The sequence below is a fragment of the Stegostoma tigrinum genome, chromosome 9, assembly GCF_030684315.1.
Source record: "Stegostoma tigrinum isolate sSteTig4 chromosome 9, sSteTig4.hap1, whole genome shotgun sequence".
Lineage (NCBI taxonomy): Eukaryota > Metazoa > Chordata > Chondrichthyes > Orectolobiformes > Stegostomatidae > Stegostoma > Stegostoma tigrinum.
Window position 1 is genome coordinate 55566798 of NC_081362.1, and position 21092 is coordinate 55587889.

Consider the following 21092-nt stretch of genomic DNA (forward strand, 5'->3'; position numbering starts at 1 on the left):
GAAACATTCCCAGTGGACAGAGCCTATCTATTACACAGTAGAGACAGTGACTTGAATATTTGTACTAAAAACATGTTGAAGGTGTTTCACTTATGACACATGAAAAGAAATGACAATATTGAAATGTTATTACTGCTAATGTGTAAATTTGTTTTTATACTTTGGAAATCATCCATCCAATCAACACACAAAAAAGACATGTTCCTTTCACTTTAGGTTTGAGTTGTTATAATGTGAAAAGTGTATTTTTGCTCTTTTTTTTTCAATATTTAAGCTCATTACGCTGCTTGAGTTTGCCCATATTTTACTGAATTGTGACTTAGTTTGTGAATGAAAAATGGGAGAACTGGTCATCTGCGTTACCTTCCAACAATTCCAGTAACTTAACGGGAATTTCTAAAAACACATTTAGAAAGCATCAATCTATCAAGCTCTCTTTCCTCGACAGCTGTGGAAGAGATCTGCTAATGGGTTCTCCAGTACTGAGTATTGCAAGCCAATCTTTACCGGTCACTGTGTGCATTGGGATTCCTATAGTTCCACATGCTACAAAATTGACGTTAACTCAACTAAAATTCAGCTCTTACGTCCATGTTTGGGTCACGGCAATGGTGAGGTCTGAAGCTGAATGGTCCAGGCAGAATCCATACCGAGCATCAGTGAACAGACTATTTCTGCATAAATGCGCAATCGATGACCCCTTCACCACCTTACTAATGGCAAAGAGTGGGCTGATGGGCCAGTATTTGGTCAGATTGGTTTTATCCTGCTTTTTGCCTGTTGTTGAACATATTATTGATCAGTGTAGCTGTCCTGGAACAGCTTGGCTAGGGAGGTGGCCAGCATGGGAACACAAGTCTTCAGTGCTACCGCTGGAATGTTGCCGGTGGCTCAGACGTCTTTGCAGTATCTATTATTTTCAGATATTTCTGATATCACACAGAGTGAATTGAATTGGATGAGGACTTCTGGAAAAGCTGAGATGTGTCTGGTGCTGCCCCTGACATTCACTTGAAGCCTCAGTGAACCCAGGATACTCCCCACAATTGGCGGTAATAGAAGAATAGAGAATCTAGGCCCATGAGATTATTATTCCTTACAATTCTACTGCTGCTGATGGCTTGCAGTGTTTCATGAAGGCCCAGTTTTGAGCCGCTAAATGTTCTGAACCTGTCCAATTTTGCATGGTGGTGGTGGCACACAACACTATGGTCTTTGTGATGATGTGACTTTGTGTCCACAAAGAATAGGCAGCAGTCAGTCTTGCCAGTACTATCTTGGACATGCGTATCTGTGGCAGGTAGATTAATGATGATAAGGTCAAATATGTTTCTTCCCCCTTACTGATTTTGTCACCACCTGCCACAAGCCTGTCACCTAGATGTACTCTTTAGGACCTAACAGTTTGACCACTAGACCCAGCCACTCTTTGTGATGGGTACTAAAGTCCCCTATCCTGAGTACATTCAATACATTGCTATCCACAGTGCTTCTTTTCATTGATTTTTAACATGGGGGAGTATTGATATGCTGATGGGTGTAGGGAGCAGTAGTTGGTTTTCAGAAGTAGGTTTCTTCGGATAGAGGGGAATTAATATTCCCTACACATTTTTTTTATAATGCATAATTTTTGGTTTCATTTCCCTTAGTCAACGGGGTTTTGCTTGAAAAGAGAGACTAGGTAGTAAGAATTGTCTTACTATCTATTACAATCAAAGTCAATCGAAGTTCCATAAAATGCAGATAATTAATTAACGGTTGTAAAGTAGCCATTCATTAATTATTGTCATGTGGACAATAGTAGTGTCAACATAAATCAAATTAATTAATTAATTTATTTAACTCAGTGACATAGTACATAAAGAGTTAATAGAAAACTTTAATGTATCCTCCAAGGCTACCCAAAGAGGACCACTTCCATGAGGAAATTTGTACCCTGGAATCTGGTGGCAGCTATGCAATGCACAGCTCCTTGTACTTTCTGAGATATATTTTGCTGCATTTTTATTTGGCAGTCATAAATTTTAGTACATGTAAACACAGGTAAATTGTTTCATTACGAACCAATTTTATTCACTTGAAAGATTGTCATCCTGGAGAGCCAAAGCAGTACAGACGGCCAAAAGGAAATGGCACTATGTCACAGCCTCCAATTAATTAATCTAGAAGTAATAATTGCTTCCCTGCCAGAATTTTCCAGTTACTGCCTGAATCTCAGCAGGTCACCATATTCTGTTGTGGGTCATGTGTTATGGAAAGCGTGGGAAAATTGATTGAGTTACATATACCAGGTCTTTTTGCCAGCTTGGCATGCTGGGCACCAGGAAATTTCCCAGCCCACTGATGGAGGATTGGAGCTCTTCTTAAACTCCAGAATCCACCATGATATTGCAAAACATTTATTTTTTTCTTTCTCAGTCCACTTAAATAGGACCCCGTGTCCCACAAGCATCAACCTTTAGCATCAGTTTGTTTTATTCTGTCATGGGACATGAGCATCCCTGGATATGCCAACATTGCCATCCATCCCAAAATTGAACTGAAAGCACTTAGAAGACAACCATGTTGCTATGAGTCTGGAGTTACATGGAGGCCAGAAGATTTCCACGAGTGAGCCAGATGGCTTTTTAAGGACAATGATCATTCACAGAGCTACCAATTCTGAGATGAGCTTTACATTACAGATTCATTCCATTGAATTCACATTTCACCAGTGACTGAGGTGGCGTTTGGACACTTTTCCCCCAGTCTTACTAGCCCAGCCACATTATAATATACTATCATCTTCCCCAGTACACCTTTTAGTGTCTTTTTTTTCTGTACCCTCTGCAAATGTGAACAGAGGCATGTGTACTTGACAGAAATATGTACATTCAGGAACCTTCCACTGACCTCAGGGTCCAGTAGTGTTAACAATAGAGTAATAATTGACAAGTTCCTGCACTTATGCAACAAGTAAGGACCTACTGATTGTGGGGTTCTGAACATAGAACATTACAGCGCAGAACAGGCCCTTCGGCCCTCGATTTTGCTCCGACCTGTGAACTAATCTAAACCCCTCTCCCTACACTATCCCATCATATCCATATGCTTATCCAAGGACTGTTTAAATGCCCCTAATGTGGCTGAGTTATCTACATTGGCAGGCAGGGCATTCCACGCCCTTACCACTCTCAAACATGTTTATTTAACTCACCATTTTGCTTCACCAGTAAAACATTTCAGGTCTGCTGCTTGTTCTAAGAAATTTTTGTAAACATAGAACTTAGAGTTATTGTTAGAACTCTAAAATGTTTTTTAAGAACAGTTATCAGTGAATAACTAAAGCATTTTATGGTTTGTAGGGAAAATACTGAGGAAACTGATGCAGGGTGATGTCAGTTACAAGTAAACTGTAGGAGAACACTGGAAAATTGCAGGATTATGAAAATAAACATAATATTTCAATCTAATTAAAAGCTGTTTTTATTAATGCTACTGTCATGCAGTCACAGAAAAGCCAAATTCCAGTGGAATAAAATGATCAATCAGAGAGTACAACTCCATGAAGCAAAGTAGGAATATTAAAATTTGACAGGCTCACTTGACTGGCCACAAAAGCATATTAAGACACAATGGGACAAGTCCAGTCAACAGCATGGACTGTCTGAGAAATTAACAGAACAGAGTTTCAGTCAATGGGAACAGGTTGAGTGACATATGCTGCATGTGAAATTTGATTTTTTAAAATTTTAAAATCATGATATTTGTACCATTCCAAAAACTATGACTTGGTAATATAACAGACTGTGACAAACCAGTCATCTCAATTATTAAACTTACCTAATCCTTCTAATCATGATCGTTTCACATATTCTATGTCCCAATCTCAAATCAGAGGAAAGTAATATTTTGATAAATTGTATAAAATATGGAAGGGAAATTAATCAGTCCTCTATTATTATTATATTTGTATTTTCATGAATGTGTAGACTTCAAACCAGCTGATCTAATGGGAACAGGAATAGCCCCTCAAGACTGTTCCACTGTTCAATGAGATTCATGACTAATCTATGACCTAACTCCATATACCTACCTTTGGGTCATATCCCTTACTACCTTCGCTTATTGAAAATATATCTACCTCCGATTTGAAATTAACAACTCATTCAGAATCCACTGCCATTTGTGGTAGTGAATTCCAAACATTTACATTTTATCTCAAATTCATTCTGTCCGGAGGACATTCTCTGAACTTCAAATACAAAGGTTAGGATTTTCCAATGCCGTTGAGGGCCAAAAAAAAATTATTTGGCTGCTCTCTGAACACGAAAGCTGGAATTTTGTGCTCTTAAAATGTGGCTAATTTAGAGGCAGGAAGGGTATTAATATGTAAGGTTGTGGCATGCCCAAACCCCACCACCTGCTCATTTCCATCTGCAATGTCTTGGGTGGAAAGGCCTATGACCAACCGTCCCATGGTTTCTTGATCTAAGGGAGTCAGTGCCTGACTGAGGGAATGGATTTGGTCACATATGTTGCTGGCCCATTCAGGCCAATTACATTTGAATAGTGCTTCATGTGAACGAAACAGACATGGATTGGGATTGGAAAGCCCATGGAATCAACTTACTAGAAATTTGTTGAAGAGACTGTATTGATTGATTGATTGCCTTTATTGTCACATGTACCAAAAAACAGTGAAAAGCTTTGTTTATGAGCGGTATAGGCAGATCACAGCAAGCAAAGGAGGTACAGTTCAAAAAGATGTAGAGACAACTAGTTACAATGCAGGTTACATTATTTGAGGATACAGTCCATTCTACAGTCTAATAACGGCCGGAAAGAACCTGTCCCTGAACTTGCTTGTGGGTGTATTCAGGCTTCTGTATCTTCTGCCTGACGGAAGAGGTTGTAGGAGGTTATTACTGGGGTGTGATGGGATTTTGATGATGTTCGCTGCCTTTCCACAGCAGTGAGCTGTGCCATTGGAATCCATGGATGGAAGGTTGCATTCTGTGATTGTCTGGACTGTGCACACCACCTTCTGTAGTTTCTTACAGGCCTGGGGAGAGAAGTTGCCATACCAGACCATGAACCACCAGGGCAGTATGCTTTGTTGTGCCTTCTTGACTGTCTCATTTACGTGGGAAACCTAGGCCAGGCTGTTGGTTATCATCACTCCGAGGAACTTGACCCTCTTCACTCTCTCAACCTCAGTTCCATTGATGTAGAAGGGGGCGTGCCTCCTCTTTTGTCTCCGAAATCGATGATCAGTTCTTTAGTTTTGCTGAAGTTGAGGGACAGATTGTTAATATATTAACCTCTAAGTGTCTGTCAAAGAGACAACCTAAAAAATAATGCAGTGAAAATATTAGTATTTGGAAGTAATCAACCATAAGGCAGAAATGGACTAAAAGTATTTCTCTCAGAGGCTAGAAATTCTGCAGCAAGTAACTCACCTCCTGACTCCCCAAAGTCTGTCCACCATCTACAAGATACAATTCAGGAGTGTGATGGAATACTTCCCACTTTGCTGGAGGGTGCAGCTCCAACAATGCTCAAGAAGACTGACACTGTTCAGGACAAAGCAGCCCGCTTGATTGATACCACATCTTCAAACATTCTCGCCCTCCAAGACCAACATTGAGTCATATCAGTGTGTCCCACCTTCAAGATGAACTGTGAAAATTCACCAAAACTCCTCAGACAACAGTTTCCATCCCTCAACCTTTGCCATTTAGAAGAACAAGAGCAACACCCAGTTCTCCTTCAGCCCATTAACCATTCTGGCTTGGAGACATATCGCTGTCCCTTCATTGTTGCTGTGTTGAAATCCTGCAAGTCCCTTTGTTACAGCAGCTCACCAGCACCTTCTCGAGGATAATTTGAGATGGGCAAGAAGTGCGGGCCCAGCCAATGATACATTCTATTAACTAATTAAGTAAAACTACAGGCCAGCTTTCAGCAATGCAGGCTATCTTTAAGTGATGTTATCGCCACTTATGGTATTTGCAGTCTGCTGATGATTCTGGCCAAGTCGCTGGAGTCACTAGAATGAGCAGACACCACAATAGCCCAACAGGAAAAGTAGGGTTGATAAAGGTCAAAAATCACATGACACCGGATTATAGTCCAACAGGTTTATTTGAAAGCACTAGCTTTCTAAGCTCTGCTCCTTCCTCAGGTGCACACTATACCTCAGGAAGGAGCAGCACTCAGAAAGATGGTGTTTTCAAGTATATCTGTTAGAATATAAGCTGGTGTTGTGTGATTTTTAACCTTGTCCACCTCAGTCCAACATGGCATCTCTACATCAGGGTAAATAAAGGTAAACTGATGGGGGATTCTAGAACTAGAGGCATAGAGGGCTAGGCCATTTAGGAGCTATGTTTGGATGCACCCCGACACAAAAAGAGTGGGAAATGTTTGGATCTGTCTTTCACAAACTGCAATAGACTCTGGATCAGTTGTTGATTTTAGATTTGAGACAGATAAATTTTTGTTAGCTAAAGGTAGAAAGAGATATGGCCAAAAGCAGGTGTACAGAGCTAGGCCACAGATCAGCCATAATCTCATTGAATGGCAGAACAGGCTTGAGGGCCTAACAGCCTGTTTCTGTTCCTATGTTCCTAACATTGGTATGCTGCTTCCAATCTAATCAATGGGCCTAGGGTATTGACATTTCATAATCGCATGCCTGTTTTGAAGGGTTCTCACATTTAATCATGCAACATTTTTGTTCACCCCATCTGTAGAGGAAGTATAAGAAGTGTGTTAAAGGTCTTGGTGAGAATTCGCAGCCTGAAATAGCACTGGGTCAAAATCCTGGAAATCTCTCCCGAATGTCATTGTGGGTGTCCCAGCACCAAATAACTGCAAGGGTTCAAGAAGACAGCTCACTAACACTTTCTCCATGGCAACTAGGGATGAGCAATAAATGTAGCAAAGCCCACTTCACATTAATGATTTTATTTTTAAAAAATGAGCATGCAGATGTTGCTTTGAAAGCTGAATCTCCTGAAAGATTTCTGATTGGACTGTTCGGAAAGTAATACCAACCTTTCCCAAGGTGCTGTTCAAGAAATCTGTGTTGAAGAGAAAAAGATTTTGTGAGACTTTTGAATAAAAGGCGGTAATAAAGATACCAACTGAAACAGAGCTTAACATGGAGCAACTGCAATGACTTAAAATGATAACTTCAGGGTGGATTTTTAGCAACTTCACATTGCAGTTGCTTATGGGACTTAGACAGCACTTCATATGTCAGGAACAAAAGCCAAAATAAATACCTACTATTATCAATTACTTTCATAGAATATAGAACAGTACAGCACAGTACGGGACCTTCAGCCCACCATGTTATGCTGACCTATTATCCTACTCAAAGATCAAACTACCATGCATAACCTACATTTCACTATCATCCATGTGCCTACCTAAGAGTTGCTTAAATGTCCCAAATGTATCTGACTCCACTACCACTGTTGGCAGCGCATTCCACACGCCCACCACTCTCCACATGAAGAACCTACCTCTGACATCTCACCTATACCTTCCTCTAATCACCTTAAAACTATGCCCCCTTGTAATAGCCATTTCTGCCCTGGGAAAAGGTCTCTGGCTGTCTACTCTATCTGTGCCTCTCATCATCTTGTATATCTCTATCGAGTCACCTCTCATTCTTCTTCGCTCCAGTGAGAAAAGCCCTAGCTCCCTCAACCTTACCTCATAAGACCTGCCCTCCAGTCCAGGCAGCATCCTGCTAAATCTCCTCTGCACCGTTCCTAAAGCTTCCACATCCTGCCTATAATGAGGCAACCAGAACTGAATACAATATTCCAAGTGTAGTCAAATCAGGGTTTTATAGATCTGCAGTATAACTTCATGGCTCTTAAAGTCAATTCCCCTGCCATGTCCTTCACATTTTTCTTTTTGTTGCCCTTCCCTCCTTTATCTATCCAGAAAGATTCAGACACTTATAATTCTTAAATAGTCATTCTTTATATGCTAGCTTAGAAAGTGAAGGGGGTATGTAGTAGACCTGGTTCTTACCTGATGGCTGGAGGCTCAAGGTTGTCTCTTTTTAGGAAGGCTCACTTTGGAGGTGCTGATCAGGCATTTAACTGGCCATGGATTGGGAGGGGCATTCACTGGGTCATTGACCCAAGGGTCAGAAGTCTCACCCACTAAGAGCTGCTGGCCAATCTGAGGCAACAAGAGCATGGCCGTGGTTCTCAGCAGGCTCCCTATTCCATGCTAGCGCCATTGATTAGGCACTGAAAAAAGTCTCCATTTGGGATTCCCCTCCTGCAGAAACCCACAAGCAAACACACCAGAGCTTGCTTTTCAGGCTTCCTGCTTGGAGAGTCCCCATCTGCCTCAGTGTAGCGGTTGGAGGAGGTCTTTAATTGGACAACCATTGCTTCTTAAATGCCTCGGTTGGAGTGAGATGGGAAGGCTAACTACCAAACACCTTAGTAGGACAATGGCAAGAAAGCGATGCGACTGCCACCCACTCAACCGCTGGCAGCGCATTCCACACGCCCACCACTCTCCACATGAAGAATCTACCTCTGACATCTCACCTATACCTTCCTGTAATCACCTTAAAACTATGCCCCCTCGTAATAGCCATTTCCGCCCTGGGAACTCATACAGTCCATGTAGAAGGATAGTAGATTCCATCCTGAATATTGGAAAACAATCTATCTAAGGGCAGGAATAGTAGAATTGCATCTAACTATGTTCTTTGTTGTTTCCACAGGTACTTTCCAGTCAAGGGCAGAAATAGATGAATTACAACTGACAGTGTGCCTTGTAGTTGCCTCAGGTACTTTCCAGTCAAAGTTTCTCAATGAGTTAGAAGCAAGAAGTCTGGATAACTTTGCTTTTTGTTCTTTGAATAATAGAAGCAGTTTCTACGCAAAGTTATTGCTTTCCAAAACCACAAAAAGCAACACGGACCAGTAGCGCTCTCTGTAATTTTATATTCAGTTATGGTCATTCCAATTTTCCATTATGCATACATAACACACAATTAATTTACTTCTGAATTATTTAATAAAGTCATTGATAGTGAGTCTTATTATTTATCATGGTCTCAAACAAGCATCCTCCGATTTAAATAGCTGTGCTGAGCAGGGTGACAGTTCTAAAACAAAATGCATTTTAAATATTCATTTGAATCCTTAACATAATCCTCAGATACCTGACGAATGGACTTGTAGCTGTAGAAAGGTTTCCCATCAGCTTTAAAACCCAGTTCTCAGGGAACTGCTTTCATCACGTGGTGCTGGGTGTCTATTACAATGGTTGCTATGGAACACTAGGCATGAGCAGGAGAGAGGACTTGATGGACAAGCCCTTGACCTTTCGAACTCTCAGTGACCTGTTTTTTGAATTTGAAGACTCTTACAGAAAGTACCTGCACACTGTGAAAAAGGTGAAGATTGGCTTGTATGTATCCCATGATCCACACAGCTTCCAGCAGATCGAATGGAAGCATTTGGTTTTAAACACGGGAAGGATGAGCAGAGAAGAGACGCGGAAAGAGTTGGAAAAGCATGCTCGGTACATGAGAATGAAGGTAATTGCAATTCAGTCATCATGGTGTGAAATCTTGTTCTCTGTCCTGGCAGGTTTGGTGACCAAGAACCACCCCTTGTTGCTGTCTCCCCATTTCTCCATGTTGTGGTCCTCCTCCCACCATCACTCACCTCTAGCCAGCAATCCAGACAATCCTAGGCCTAATGTGGGTGTCGTACTGATGGCAGTCACCATCATCCCAGTGGCACTCAATACTGTTGCCAGCTTTTGAAAAGCTGACAGCTCTTGGCATGCATGACTCATGCCCACTTGGGTCTTTTATCCTGGGCGAGAAGACGCCACTGCTGGCCTGTCAATCAGCTGAGCAGAATGAGGTGTGGCTCCCTCAGTGGGAGGAGACACCAGGTTCTCACTGGCTCACCAGGACCTCTGTGGCCTCCACAAGATTCTGTCCATGGTTTCCTTCTCTGTTTATATATGGCTCACTTTGGGCAAACGTTGGGTCGAAAATCAGGAGACTGTAGCTTGACTTTTGACGTTTGTGTTCACAATGATGGAAATTCATTCAAGGCTTTAAGAAGCTCAGGAACTAAAAGTTTCTGCTGGGCACAAATCTAAGTGGAAAATTGATTTCTTTGAAAGGAAGGCCAAAGTTGAATTTGTGGGCAAACTGGAAAAAGAGTCACTGTGAAAATCAATATCTCTGCACAGAACTAGACTAATTCCTGTTCTAATAAGAAGTGTCAAACATTTTGGAGATTATAAACAATGATGATTTTGAGTTGAATGGATCTGTATTCTATTTTTGATCTTCTATGTTGTTATATTTAAATGACAGTGGAACAAAGTAACAATAGATTGCCACTATATTTACAACAGTGCAGAGAGACCTGAAGTCCTTAGGGAAACAATACCTAAAAGGATGCAAGATTCAAGATGAATGGGGCAGTTATTATTGATTGTGAAAGACCAAATTGCCCACGGGAATGTCTGTCACTAAGGAAACTTGCAAATGGACTGACTTGTCCAGATGATTTCACTGTAATAAAACATGAGTATTCTAAACTTTTGACCAATTTAAGTGCATCCAGATGTGTAAAATTGCTTTTTAAAAGTAATATAAAATGGTTAAGAATAATTGATTTATATTATATGATACAGGAAAATGGAAAAGACATATTGTAAACATTTTTTAAATGTAAGTGTTGAACTGTTGTTTTTACCTTGTGAAAATTTGCATTCACCCTCCCTTAAAACAATACTTTCACATATTCTGCAGGATTTCACAATCTCGTTTGCTTCTTAAAGAATTCAACTGTTTTATTTTCCATTAAAATAGAGTAATAGATTTTGACAGTATGGAAAGACGTCCTTCGGCCCATTGTGCCCACAAGAGCTATCAGGCACCTAGCTATTCTAATCACAGTTTCCAGCACTTGGCCTATAGCCTTGTGTGCCATGGTGTTTCAAGTGCCCGCCTAAATACTTCATGTTCCTTACCTTAAAACTATATCCCTCAGTATTAAGCACTTTTTGAAGGGGAAAAGTCTCACAATCATTTTTGTGACATATATATATATATATACTTTCCTGCACTAACACCCTCAGTACTGCAAAATTATAGTAGCATTAACAACATGGTATAGCATTGATAATGATTGTTGAACTTGTAATCTTGTAAGTTTGCTGGAAGTGCAGCTTTGACATTTAACTTAGTGTACAGTTGTGAGTCACGCAAAGGTGAACTTCAATTATGTCAGAAAAAGATACAAATAGTTCTGAACTGAAGTTGAAGCAAATGCTTACTTTGTGATTTTTTACCAATGTCTTTTGCTAAGGCATTTTGTCATTTGGTGTTAAAACTGTATATTATTGTAAGTTGTAATACTGTTTCAGATTAGGGTAGAATATGCAGAGTAGTTTGATTTTTGAGTAGGATAATAGATCAGCACAACATTGTGGGCCGTCAGGGCTCGGACTGTGTTGTACTGTTCTGTGCTCTAATAGATAGGTGCCAATGTCAATCGATGTGTTGAATTAACTAATTAATTTCAAGACATTACAATAAACCTTCTCATCCCTAGGCCAGATAAAACTTAATATTCTTCTAAGTTTTCTACATAGCACTCTACCAGTTTTGTACCAGAGTATCTGCGCCTGAGTAGAAAGGTTTGCTACATAGCTCATGTTCCTTAACTCAAAGTAATTTAATTCATATTAAATTATAGTTCAGTTTTTTTATGGTAGTCTCCTTATTTCACTTCAAAATATATGGCACCTATGCTACTAAAAACGAATTTGAACCATTAGTAGACTGGAAAACTTTTGCTCCCTCACTATCTGTTCTCGCACAATAATATCCTAAACTCCATCACTGTGCTCCCCAACAGTGATACTTAAGCCTTTCAGCAAATGCTTATGGTTTTGCTTCCTATTAACGCTGAGACCCTTCCAGAATTTATCCTTCCTCATCAATGGAAGAATCCTTTGCTACAGTGAATCATCCCTCATCAAAGAAATAGTTAGGTAAGGACATCAGGTTCAGCCTTCAAGGTATATTTTCAGTGGCCATATGTCGGTCTCATAATGTAGCAAAATAAGGGACTGCATTATCAAATTGCATTGGGGTATAAGAGTGAGGAGAGAAAATTGCTACGCCGTAAGATCTTCATTTGGGGAAGTAAACATTAACAGGCTTAATTAAACATACCTCTATATAGGGGATGGTGAGGAGGGAGGATATCTTCTGGAACCCTACAGACCTGGGATCCATCCCATGTGATCTGATGTCAATATGACACATCACACATCTCCTTATACAAGTACTCAATTACTAATCTTAGATTAAAGGTATATTTGAGCCTTTACTCTGCAGTTCATCCAAGCATCTCATCTCCTTTGCTACTGATAATTGAATGTTTGGACCACTGTTGTGTAAAGAAATAAGTTTCTATTACTCAACGTCTTTTCGTAAATGAGTTGAGAGAGTTTATTGTTGATAAATCAAACCTGTCTTTAAAAGTTCTTTTGTCAATTGAAACCAATATGAAGCCATTGTACAAACAGTAGCCAAGCTATCAAGGGCAGTAGTCATTCTTTGAGTATTAATATGACTCTGATTATATTATTTCTCATTTGTAACTAGATTATAAAGACCTCAGGTTCCCAGTCTCCAGTTAAAGAGCGACAACGGGGAAAATCATTATCACCGTGCCGTCGGCAGATGAGCCCTCAAAGACGACTTAGCCGAAGAGATAAATCGTAAGTGGTTTGCTTTTGGGTAATGTATCCCACTTGAAACAAACCAATGTTAATAATGGAATTACACATTCCCTCACATTGTTACATATCAACATAAATTGTTTTGTGGTTCCAATTTTTTCACAGGTATTGTAGAGGACAGCAGCATTTAGAAGCTTTTTTGTTTGCTCTTATCTCACCAAATTCCAATACTTAATTTGGTCCAGAGGTTATAATATAGGTATACATGTGAATGCACTCATTTTATGGTGTGTTGTTAGATTCATAATTATTATTCATATTATTTTTCTCCTATTTCCTGTGTTGCACCATAATGTCATGAAGTCTAGCAGGCAAACAATCTTTCTACTCAACATGAAAACGTAACTCACTACCTAGGTCAGTTCTCAGTGTATGGCACCAGATAGGTAATAGCTTAGACAATGGAGATTTTAGTTAATGGCAATGTTACCTGAAATGGCCATCAACAGGTTGATGCAGCAAGGAGCCAGTGCCTAAAGCGTGAGTAGAATTGGCGGTTGCCCGTGTGAAATCATGAGATGATTGTCTTGCAATCACTTCCTTCTTTTCTTCCTGTGTGTTCTGAGTATAGTATGATTCTTAGTTATCTGAAAGGGTACTGTCAACTTTAATGGATTCAGCTCCTGCAGTGACAAGAAACTCAACATTCGCCCCCTTTCTCTTAGTGCCCAACATTAGCTTGACCAGGAGGATTACAATATGTAGGTGCACCCATTCCCTCCTATTGTGCACATTACTGCAAGAAGGAAGGAACTGTGTCAGAAAGTGCCATACAATGTGTTTGCTGATGTGGCAGTTCATGCTTGAATAGCTGGCCCTGTTCACACAATGTGAGAAGTGGAGTGAGCTTGGTGTGAGGCTGAAGTGAGATTGATGATATTTGATATGAGTTCTGATTGATAAAGATTATTGGTAGGTGAATGACCAGGGTGCGCTAAATTGATTAGTAGCTGAGGCTCATGAGGCACTTCATAGGGTATGTTACTTAAAGATGCATCCACAGTCCTTGACCAGGTGCATGAGGCCAGTAAACTTCTAGTGACACTGCATCTGGATCCTTGGAGCTATTCTAGCATTGTCTTCCAAACTAACTGTTCCTAATAATTGTGCGTCTGGAGAACCTCTTGGTTCTTTGAAGATGTAAGAGGTCTCTCCATTTTATCTTCTTAAGCAGGACCCCTTATGCAAGAGTTTGAAAACTGATTGTCTGCACTTTTGCATGGTCAGCCATTTCTCAGTTTTATTTTTTTGTAGATGAGATTCTATTGCTGTCTGACTCCCAGCACCTACTCCAGCTATAATTCATCTCACCTTCAAGAGATTGTTAATGACAGTATCGCCCCCACCCCCACTGCCAATATGTGCACCCCCTCTATAGATTACTCAGCACTGACTATGCACAATATTGATTAGTAAGCAGGCAACACAAAGTTGCCTTACCTCTTGCATTTCACTGTACAGCTGTGGGCAGTTCTACATCAAGGTTTCCATTTTTAGGGATTATCCAATCCAATCCCCACAGATTTCAGGAGGGGATGTTAAAGAAAGAAAGCAAAATCTAGATAAAAAAGAAAGGAAACTCATGAAGGTGGAATAGATATAAATAGTATGAGAATAATGGAGGATGCTGAATGTAAATTTTAAGTTCCTATTTGGATTTCAGGAAATTACAATGAAAATATATGAAGCAAACCATGTTACAGACGAATCTAATAATGTTCTTGTCCTTGGTATTTGAGAATGAATTAAAATAAATTCCTTGTGTTTTCAGTCAATATAACAAATGTATAAATCATCTTACATTGTGCAATGGCATCAGTTTTGTGACTTTGCCAAGAGTAAGCTCTCAATTATTTGACTGCTGCAGGGTATTTGGTAGAAAACGGAAGATTCCACTAGGGTTTGCCAGTTTTGCAGAAGGAGGTAATCCTGTTCTGTGTTAATTATCCTCTTATGAAGAGCTGCTGTGCTTGACTAAGTCTTGTCTTTCTGCTATGTGTTTTAACTCTTTTGTTCCAATTGACTGGGTTGTTTTTCACGTTTAAAGGCAGACTGTGTACATTTTACAAGAAATAATCACATCCCTCCTCATTTTATTATTCCCATTTACTTTGGAATTGGCCTACCTGGAGTTAAGTTATTGCATGGTGCCCCCAGATGTTTTACACATTCAATAATTTCTGTAATCAGTACAGTTTCACATGCTGTGTTACATGTACAGGGTCAGTGGGTTGACCAGAGAGAGAAGTGGTGAGCAGGGGATGACTGGGTGCCTCAATAGAGGCCCAGTCCCTGCCTGGATGTAGATCACTTCTTGAGACAACAGGAATTGGGTCTTCGTGGACTGGGTAAGGATTCGAAGGCCTTAAAGGAAAGGCTGCTGGGGGTGGATCTTCCACTCAGAGGTCTGTCAGGTAGGGCAGCCAGGGAGTAAATGTGAAGCTACTTACTTTCTGATTCAACCAAACACTCACCTTAAGGAAGCTGCTGGGCTCCCTATGGTCCTGAGAGCCTGGTCATTGATAATAAGAGTTGAAATGTTGTGTTTAGATGAGGCTTACAATCTCACAACCATGTTTAAAATGGTATCGCGCCAGCTGTCATTGGATTTGCAAAAGACTGGACGTCTGATATTTTCAGCTCCATGTCAAACATTCAGCTTATGCTGTCACTTATTAAGCCAATCTTAAATTCTTCTACTCCCTCTTACCCCATGACAAGATCATGGCCAGCTCAATGAAGATCCTCAGAAGGTGATTCAGTCCAAACATTTACAATTCTTTTGTCATTTTTGACTATGGTTCCATGCCCAGAATTTTGAAAAGAATTTCATTTAAATGTAGTTCTTTTAAAACAATGTATAAGTTTAAATAATTCATTCAGATGAAAGATGACTAAAGTCCTTATGGGCTTAGCATTGAGATTGTTGCTGTAAAGACAATAAGTAATAAATAAATTACAAGACTGGCTTCCTAATAACCTGAGCATCTATTACATTGTAAAGTCCCAGGGGATGTTCCTTCTAATTATTTTTTAAGTGCCGATTTTTTAATGTGCGTAGTGCCTTTGGATATTTTGTAGTCATATGATGTGGTCATTTAAAGGGACTGACTTGTGCAGGGCCTGCTGGGTAGACACATAGTCAGGCAACTGCACATGTTTTGGGAGATATTGGCCTAGGTCCTGCAAACATTTGTCAGGAGGGGTTTTAAATATAGTCTGCAAAACTATAAGATTCTTGCATCTCTTCCTTAGAGGAAGCCTGACTAAATTAAGTGCCTTAGAGGAATTCATTGACAAGGCCAGACCTCATTTAGCCTTTACAACCCAGGATGGGATTCCCATTCTCCAAGAGCTGTTGGCCAATTAAAGACTGCCAGTAGCACCATGATCTAAGGATTTCACTCAGGATCATTAACGGATCCCTGGACACATGTGAGTGGGACAGGATGAGAGTCAAAAGGAGGGGGTCAGGAAGAGAAGGTGACAGAGGCAGGAGGGAGTTGGAGGCAAGGATGTCACAGCTATTTGACCCTTTTCCCCTCCCGCTAATTAACCTATTTATCCCCAATATCAAAGCGGCCTTCTGATAGAACCTATTTGCATGCCCTCCCCACCTCCAAAGAACCCAACCCTGGATTGGTTCACCTTTTCCCCCATTGAGCAGGCTGGTCTCCATGCAGAAAACTTATCAACGAAACATTTGTGGGCCAGCTTAGTACAAATTCTGCATGCTGTCTCATCCAATTAATATCGGAGTTAATCTCTCTTTGCCAAATTGAATTATTTGCTCATTTCAACTTACTTTAGATATCCCCATGTAATATAGAAATTTTTAACCGCTCTGATAAGGTATGTTATGCCATACCTGTGGAACAGGTGAGATTTGAACCAGGGTCCTCTGGTCCAGCAGTAGGGAGACTATCTCTGTTCCACAAAATCCCATCTCCCATCCAATATATCCAATGTAAGTTATTCTGAAATTGCAGCTCGATCAAGAAAGCAACATGTGACTGTCCCTTATTTGCCAAAGTGGAAATGGCTGGTTAACTTATCACTCCTAAACTAAGCTGCTGCACTGAATATGTCAGAAATAATCTGCTTTCCAACTGTATTAGTGCGTTATTGAAAAACGTTTGATGACAATGTTGAGTGAGATAAGATCACTCAGTCCTTTAGGCGTAGCAGAGCTTTAAATTTCAAGAAAGAACTTTGTCCCAACAATATGTCCTGACGAATGCTGAGTCTATTGTAATGTGGTTGGAAAACAAAAAAAAAATTCAAAAAGAGAAAAATACTGCCTGAAGGTAGGGGACTGCATGTTCTCTGTGAATAAGAATGCTTACAAAAATCCTTAAAAACTAATTTTGTCCTAAAATTAAATGACTCTTTTTCTAAGGTCACCAAAGATAGATACCACAATCTTACCAGCACTTTGTCCTCCTGCTGCATTCAGTCAAGCCCACTTTCATGGAGATTTGCAGGAGACAACAAGATTTTTGGAGAGAGAGAATGGCAGGAAAATAACAATGCATGAGTTTGCACCTAAACAATTGTAAAAGATCAGCTGCAGATCCAACTGAGGACCATAACGAAAGATGCATGCTGTTTGAGAGACCTGGTGCAAGAGGGAAATATCCTTTAATCAAGAGATAAAGAGGAAATGAAAGGGTGCTAAAAGGAAATAAATGACAGAAAATGCAGAGAATGAAGTTTTCCCTGGTCTAATAGCACAGATCTGACTTCTGCAGTGATCACCTGGTTAAAGATATGAAAATCGTGAGACATATATTCTAAGAAGCATGATTTAAAAAGTGAAAACACTGGAATTGGTCAGCAGGTCAGAATTTAACAGCCAGAATTCAATGTGGGCAGCAGGAATCTCCCCCATCTTTTGGACACCCAGTTTCACTGTGTGCTGGAGGCCTGACAAAATTAACAGACCCAGTACACACTTCATCGTTCAGCTTTGAGCTCATCCGCTGAATGCTGTCAGGAATGGTGTCTGCTGCAGCCAGGGATCATCATGGGAAACAGGGCAGTAATATTAGGATTAGGGCTGGTGCAACCCCCTGCCTTCCCTTTGTCCCCTATACAGGTCTCTTGGTCAGGCATGAAGTGTCCTTGAATGAGAGACCACCCGCTGCAAGCCTGGAAGCAATCTTCTGGGCAGCTGTCTGGTGGCAAGCAAGAGCTGGTATTACTTCTGTTTCATCCCCAAGGTACAGTTAAATTTGGTTGGGCTCGAGGTAAGTAGGTCATAGTATATATGCTGACGTGGCACCTAAGATGATCCTCCATTCCTACACTCTGTATAATTTGACACACCCCTCCCCTAACTTTGTTTTTGCTAGGAAATGCTATACTTGCGTTTGGAATTGGCCTCAATTTTCAACCGGTTTTGCTCACCTAATAAGTCAATGCATGGGGTCAACTAGATGACAGAGACCGTAGAACTGAGAAGATGTAGAGGAATCTAAGACACCTCCACCCACAACAGATCATGTGTGGTGCATGATGAACAGAAATGGGCCCTTTGGCATAAAAGACATAAGCGGGTTTCAAGCTTAACATTTTCCAACTTAGCAAATAACTGTGCTGTGGCAAGAGACTTTAATTCTTTAAAAAAAACCTGATGTGAGAATGATAGAATAAACCTGACCTGAGGGAGATACCTAATTTACAGGGACCAATTCCCAATCTGATCTTGAGAACCTTGCATTGGAATGAGTTCTTGAAAATCATCAGGATGGTTGAATTGCCACCAGAAATGTTTTGCATAAATATGCAGCAAAATACGCAAATCAAACACTTGAGTTCACCAAAGATTTCAGATGTTGCAGCAAAAGGCAACGGTCATTCAGAGAACACCAAACAATCTCAATGCCGAAATGGCTGGTTTCCAATTATTCAGCAAGCAGCAAAAACATGATTCCCTAGTATTTGTCATTGGCAACATGGATCAAACATCCAGGAATTTTGAAATAACCCAGAAATTGCACTGTACAGTGGAAAAGTTTGAAACTGTTCCACTGGAAATAAACAGATCTGATACAAGTTGTTACTAAAAGCAAAATACTGCAGATGCTGGAAAACTGAAACAAATGCACAGAACACTGGAAAAACTCAGCAGGTCTGACAGCACGTGTGGACAGAGAAGCAATGTTTATGTTTTGAATGCAATACTTCTTCAGAACTTCTGATTGTAGCAGCTCGAATAGTTAGTTGATCTCCACCTTCTTAAGGGCAAGTTGGGATCTCTGGCCCAGCCGGCAACCCCCATATCCCTGAATGAGTAAAAGATAAAGATGGTAATTATGTGGCACTTGTTTGGTGCAGATGTTTCATGCCACTTAACAGCCCAAGCCTGGATATTGGCCAGGTCTTGCTGCAATTGGATACAGAGTGCGCCTGTTATCTGAGTCTTGAATGGCGCTGAATGTTGTGCAGTTGTCAGCCGTGAACATCCTCACCTCTGACCTTACGAAGGAAAGATAATCATTCGTGAAGCAGCTGAAGATGGTTGGGCCGAGGATAGAGGAACACCTGCAGAGATTACTTCATGTTCAGCTGATAGACCTTCAACAACCACAACCATCTTCCTTTTAGAAAATCTGAAAGAACTACAGATGCTGTAAATCAGGAATCATTTCTCCAGCATCCACATCCAGAAGATCATCAGCTGCCATTTCTGCCACCTCCAGCGAGATGCCACCACCAGACACACATTCCTCTCCCCTCCCTTGTCTGCCTTCAATAGGGACTGTCCCCTCTGGGGCACCCTGGTCCAGTCTTGCTTTATTTCCAACAGCCATTCACAGCCCCATGGCACCTTCCCCTGAAGCAACACTTTACCTGCAATACCCAGAATCTAGTCTACTGCATTCGCAGCTCACAATGTGGCCTCCTCTACATTGGGGGAACAAAGCATAGACTGGGTGACTGTTTCGCAGAACATCTACATTGTGCTAGCAAAAAAGACCCTCAGCTACCTGTTGCCTGCCACTTTAACACAATCTGTTCCCTGGCCAACATCTCTGTCTCTGGTTTCTGCAGTATTCCAGCAAAGCTCAGTGCAAGCTGGAAAAACATCATCTTATTTTCTGCTTCGGAACCCTACAGCTCTCCGGACCCAGTATCGAGTTCAATAAATTTTAGGGCCTAAACTCTCTCATACCCCAGCACCCTATCCCACACACCAGGCCTTGTTATCACATAGTCTGTCATTACACACTACCTCTTGTTAGTCACTAACAGTCCCTATTAACAGCTGCCACCCTCCCAGGCAGATCATTATCAACTCCTTTGTCTGTTCAACTGCTCTTCTCTCTCATTGGGTTCTATCCCCACCTATTGTTTACTCCCAAACCCGTTCCCTTCCCTATCTTCTGTTTATAAACCAACATTTTCACAGCTACCATCTGTTCTGAGGAAGTGTCACTGGATCCAAAACATTAACTCTGATGTTTTCTTCAGACTTGCTGAGCTTTTCCAGCAACTTCCGTTTTTGTTCCAACTTCCTTTTATGCTGGTTATGACTAAAACCAGCATAAAGTTTTCTCCTGATTCCCATTGGCTCTGTTTTCAGGCAAGTTATGCAGATCTGCTCCTTCCCACCTCCGTATTAATCAACAGAACTCTTCCTTTGCTGGAAGGCTTTGTCTTTGTTCAGAGAATGTGCACTTTACTGGCTTGGCCAGCATTTACTTCCCATCCCTAATAGCCTGTGTGGCCTCCCATGTGATTTAGCTAACCTAGCCACCATGTGCTCTGCCATTTGGAGTAGAGGGCCGAGATGAGACCAGCTACAATCATACTGAATGGAAGTAATGGCCTTATGGTATTACTGCCAGCTATTAATCCAGAAAGCCAGAAAATGTTCTGGGCACCTGGGTTCAAATCCTTCTAAGTGAAATGGTGGAATTTGGATTCAATAAAAATCTGGAAATAAGATTCTAATGGTGACCAAGAAACAATTGTTGATGGTCAGGAATAAACCCATCTAGTTCCCTAATGTCCTATATGAAAGGAAAGTGCTGTTCTTACCTGTTCTGGCCTTCATGTGATTCCATACCCATTGCAATATGGTTGATTCTGAGCTGCACTCTGGGCAATTAGAATATACAGTAAACGCTAGCTTGGTCAATGATGCCCACGTGCTCTGTACGAATTTTTTTTAAAAATTGCCTACTGTGGAACCCAGTTCTTATAGTCTGTGTGGACTTTTTTGGACACTGCATTGCATAGGTTGTTAGCGTGGGTGCTGGATGTGTTACGAGCAG

The 21092-nt window shown here is 40.8% G+C and overlaps 1 protein-coding gene across 1 annotated transcript in view; it reads left to right on the forward strand.

Moving 5' to 3' along the window:
- Positions 1 to 21092, forward strand: part of vash2 (vasohibin 2) — a 151352-nt gene that overhangs the window by 87716 nt on the left and 42544 nt on the right. Inside the window, exons 5-6 of the mRNA XM_048536837.2 lie at positions 9187 to 9568; positions 12674 to 12789. Of these exons, the coding sequence (XP_048392794.1) occupies positions 9187 to 9568; positions 12674 to 12789 (498 nt within the window). The remainder of the gene's footprint in view (positions 1 to 9186; positions 9569 to 12673; positions 12790 to 21092) is intronic.